At 37.9% G+C, this 5,128-nt stretch overlaps 1 protein-coding gene across 1 annotated transcript; it reads left to right on the top strand.

The window, feature by feature from the left end:
- LOC103448944 (F-box/LRR-repeat protein At2g29930-like) lies at positions 1–4,848 on the top strand. Its single transcript, XM_070808530.1, has 4 exons — positions 1–195; positions 515–574; positions 2,828–3,601; positions 4,777–4,848. The coding sequence occupies exons 1-4, from the start codon at positions 1–3 to the stop codon at positions 4,846–4,848; spliced, it is 1,101 nt and encodes a 366-aa protein (XP_070664631.1).
- Positions 4,849–5,128: the final 280 nt, after the last annotated feature.

Raw genomic sequence — 5,128 nt, 5'->3', positions numbered from 1 at the left:
ATGAGCGTCAATGGAATTTGGGAAATCCGCCAGACATTGCCTTTTTGTTTGCTGTCACACCTCAAGACCATCTTCATTAAGGGATTCAAGGGTCAGCGAGATGAGATGGAAGTTGCTAAGTATTTGTTGAAGAACAACGTAGTTTTGGACAAGATGGCTACTTCTACAGGTGATCTGAACTGCACAAAAGAGGAGGTACACCAAGAATTTTCAATGTTCGAGAGGGTTTAAAAAACTTGTCAAGTTGAATTTACCTAAATGCCGTTTTAGGATTCAAAATCAAAGGGCTTCGGAGACTTGTCAAAGTTGTAATAGCATCGTCTTCGTAATTAGAAGTTAGAATCTGCATCCGTCTGTCTTATAAAATGAACTGCGAACGGAGTTTCTCAAGAAATCAAACTGTTGTTGGGAATTGCTAAACAAAGTTTATTTCTTATGAGATGATCCAATCTGTTGTCTAGTTAGCTAACGTAATGTAAGTGTGTATTGGTATTAGATATGTGTGTTTATTTAGATGACAAAAATCAAAGACTACGAGAGTGATTGTTCTATGATTTTGGAGTACCGTCATGTGGTATAATTCGTCATTACACTATAATGCAAGTAGAGATTTTGATACCGAACCATAGAAGTGGAAATAGCAACCAATTGCTATACTTCAGTATGACATACAATAATATTTTCAGGACTGAACGCTCAGTCAAATCGTGAGTAAAAAGATGTGTTCGAATGACTGCAATAAACTAGAATTCAGTCTAAACTAAATATCAAAATGAACTGGTTTACTGTTCGTAAGCATAGCGTAATTCTAAATAATGCAAATTTTATGTCATATCCCAGACCGGCTCCACCCTAGCACGATATTGTCCGTTTTGGGCCTCGGCCACGCCCTCACAGTTTTGTTTCTGGAAACTCACACGAGAACTTTCCAGTGGGTCACCCATCCTAGGATTGCTCTCGCCTGAACTCGCTTAACTTTGAACTCGAAGCCAGTGAATTCCCAAAAAGCCTCGTGCTATATGGAGGTGGTCATGTACATATAAGGCACATTACCCCCTCTCCGTTGGTCGATGTGGAATGTTACAATCCACCCTCCTTAGGGGCTCGACGTCCTCGTCGGCACACTCGCACTGAACGACAGAGTGGCTTTGATACCATTCTGTCACATCCTAGACCGGCTCCGCCGTAGCACGATATTGTCCCCTTTGGGATTCGGTTACGCCCTCACGGTTTTGTTTATGGGAACTCACATAAGAACTTTCCAATGGGTCATCCATCCTATGATTGCTCTCGCCCAAACTCCCTTAACTTCGGAGTTTCGATCAAACCCGAAGCTAGTGAGTCCCCAAAAGGTCTCGTGTTATATGGAGGTGGACATGTACATATAAGGCACATCACTCCCTCTCCGTTGGTCGATGTGGGATGTTACACTTGTATTTTTTTTCAATTCTATAATTCATGCAAACTTAACTATATAATGACAAACTTTACTTGTATTTTTTTTTCAATTCTATAATTCATGCAAACTATATAATGGCAAACTTTACTTGTATTTTTTTTTCAATTCCATAATTCATGCAAACTATGCAATGTGTAACCGATAGCAAACAAGTATGTTAATCAATACTTAAATAAGAATTCAATCATTAATAACCACATTAAATAATTTTAAAATTTTGACAAAAAAAAAATTTATTTAACTAAATAGTCTCTCTAGCATTATCTATTCCATTTTTTTTTTGTCAATGCATTATCTTTTCCTTAGCATTTTTGTAACTAGAAATTCAACTATCTATTAAAGGGGCCAAAAGCCCAACAAGGCCAAGAGTAAGAAGTGGACAGACAGAGAGAGTAGAATAAAGAGAATTTTAACGAAAAGTTCCCGGTGCTGTTCACTTTAACGAAAAATCATATTTTTACACTAAAAAGTTAGTCCTGGTACAATTCACTTTACCTTTTATTTTGTCATTATCGTTAAAACTCAAAGTTTTCAAGTCATTTTCATTAGTTTTTCTTAGAATAAAACAGAAGCAGAAGTAAACAGAAGAGAGAGAGAGAGAGAGAGAGAGAGAGAGAGAGAGAGGGTAAAGCTCAATTCAAATTAGACTGACTTCAAGCAAAAGTGAGTAAAGATCTCATCTTCTCAGCTTGGGTTCTCAGCTGCTCCTACCATTTTCTCAGGTACTTTCTCTTCATAACATTTTAGCTTCCTTACTATCTGTTTGGTTACCAAGAAAATCAGAAATAGTAGAACAATGTAGTCTTTATTTCTTGTTGGATTTGTTTGCTTCCATGAAAAAATCCTGTTCATTAGAAAGTAAAATTTCATGCCTAAATACGTATGGAGATAAATGGGTATTCAAGGATTTTACTGTTAACTGCAAAGTTTAAAATACATACAAATAATAGTAATAATTTATTTTTGTATTCAAGAAAATATGTTTAAACTTTCATCATTTTCCTTTGTGGCGGATCAATGACATTACTTTTTTTACACAACTTCGACACACGTTGGGTGCCACGGATTCGTCCCCTTTTTCTGTACTTTATTTTCTAATAACCAACCAGTGGATAAATTAGAAGCATTCATTTTTGTATTATATTCAATTGAAATGTATAGTTAAAATAAAAACGTTGAAACTTTTCATTTTCCAAGTACAAATGGACTCAATGTCAAAGCTTCGAGCAAGAGTTGAAGACAGGATCAGTGCATTACCAGATGCCGTTCTTTGTCACATACTTTCCTTCCTTCCAACAATATATGCTGTCCAGACCACAGTTCTGTCTAGAAGATGGAAGAACTTATGAACTTCTGTTCCCAATCTAGAAATTGACGACCAATATTACGAGGTTAATTTTTCCGAGGCACGTTGATAATGTACTCTTCTCTCGTAACTCATCAGACATTCAAAAGTTCACTCTTTGCTGTAACTCTGTTGGGGATTTCTCTCGTGTTGATGGTTGGATTCGTGCTGCCATTAGGCGTAATGATGTTGAACTTGATCTAGATGTTGGGTCACCTAAAGATGAGATTTTTGAGTTGCCTCAAAGCCTTTTTTCGTGCAAAACACTGATGGATTTGACGCTGATGTCAAATTTTATTATCAAGCCTCCTACATCAGGTTGTTTTCCAAGTCTCAAATCCCTCCGTCTTGATATTAATCATCCACAAAATAACTCAATGGAGAAGCTTTTTTCTTGCTGCCCTGTACTTGAGAGTTTGTTTATCACTGGATCTCATGGAAATGATCGCTTTTGGAATTTCCTCTATCGACCTCAACAGACTCATCTTGGTGATGCCGTTTTAAATTTCATTATCTCGGCGCCTGAACTGAAGACGTTAAGAATATATTGGAATTCGCAAGATGGTTATAAGAAGTGCAGTTTTTTCATTGCTGCTCCAAAGCTTGTAAGATTTGACCTCAACCAGAATGTTTTAACTGATTGTTTTTTGGAGAATGCAAAATCCTTAGTCAATGCTACTATTGATCTCTGGGAACATTCTGCAAATCAAGTTCAGCGCTTTGCCATTCGCTCCACTGCGCTTCTGGCTGGAATTTCCAATGTTAAATATCTGTTTCTTAGATCTCATCGTTTGAAGGTAAGTGTGCCCTAACTTCTTCCTTATACAATATGTTTTTTTTTTTTTTTGAGAAGATACGATAACACTTTATTAAAATAAAAACAAGAATTACAAAATAGTGGATAAGAAATCCACCATGTGGCAAAGCTAGCTAAGACCTCTCAAATAGATCTGATTACAACATAACCTCAACCAAAATCATTTTACGGCTGCTAACATATCCCACACTATATGAGAAAGAGAATAATCTCCGAACTCATTCGAAACTAATGCCCAGAGGGCTGCCGAGTATCTTACTCTACCCCATAGTTCTGCTACCCCCACTCCATTATAATCCTCAAGAACTCTTCTGTTACGCTCCAACCAAATGTTCCAAAAAACTGCTAACATCAAACAGCCCCACAAAGCTTTAGCTTTCCTCCCCTTTCCTAAAGCCTCAAAATTGGTGCTTAGAAGCTCGAAACAACCCTTTGGAATGACCCAACTAACTCTAACTTCTTGAACCAATTTCCACCACAACTGTATTGAGTAAGAGCAATGGAGAAAAATATGATTAACTGTAAAACCCCTCCCCAAATTTAGTTTGTAATTTACTTTGGTTATGGGTTTTGGTTTAAAATATTTTTTTGTGTGAGTTAAATGGTGTGCCTAGTGGGCCCTCTTCCATTTTGGTCCCCTGGCCTCTTTCCTCCTTGTGCCATGTGGCTTCCCACCCATTCTCACTCTCGGATCCCTCTCTTCTCTCCCTCTCAAGCTCTCTCTCTCACGACTCACTCCCTCTCTCTCTCGCATACATCTATCTCTCAGCTCCCTCTTCCCCGAGGTGCCAACCCTCACATACACATCCATACACATCAACCTTCGAACCCCATGACCGAAAGGTGTGGCGCCATGGAAATTGGTGCGAAAGGTTGGAGAACTCGGTGAGTTTCCGACAGTGGTAAGTCCTGAGAATCACCCAAAATTTCTTAAATCGTGCTTTCCGTTGTATTTCTAGTTTTTCTAAGACTTTTCGTAGGAGTTTGGTGCAGGAAACATCCCTGGAACTCAATCCCAGTTTCCAGCGAAGGAATTCGTGACACCCAGGCCATTTTTTGGCCTATCCTGATGTCGACTCAAACCCACCTTGGTATATCCTTGTTCCTTATCTTCATACTTCTTTTTGGTTGTTGAATCATGATTTTTGGTTGTAGTTTGACCCTAAACAGGAGCTCGAAAAGCTCCTGGCCGAATTTCCTGCCTTTTTCTTCCATAGGGTCCGGTGACCCGCAAACCTTTGGCCCAATCCCTTACTCCACCAACTCAGGTCCAAAACCTAAAACCTTTTTTACCCAGCCCAAGCCTTTAGGCTGGGCTGTTGTAATACCCTGAAAACTTAAATATATGAATTATATATTCATAATTATGAATATGTGGAGAAAATCGAAAAAAAATAAATTGATTTATGGTTATGAAAATAGAATTGGGAAATTTTTATAATTTACGAAGTTTAAAGTTTGGAAATTTATTATTTAAAATTCGTAAACATTTTGAGGTCACAATTTA

The sequence above is a fragment of the Malus domestica genome, chromosome 11 (genome assembly GCF_042453785.1).
Source record: "Malus domestica chromosome 11, GDT2T_hap1".
NCBI lineage: Eukaryota > Viridiplantae > Streptophyta > Magnoliopsida > Rosales > Rosaceae > Malus > Malus domestica.
The sequence above is the reverse complement of the archived record's forward strand: the minus strand, read 5'-3'. Positions and strand labels throughout refer to the sequence as shown.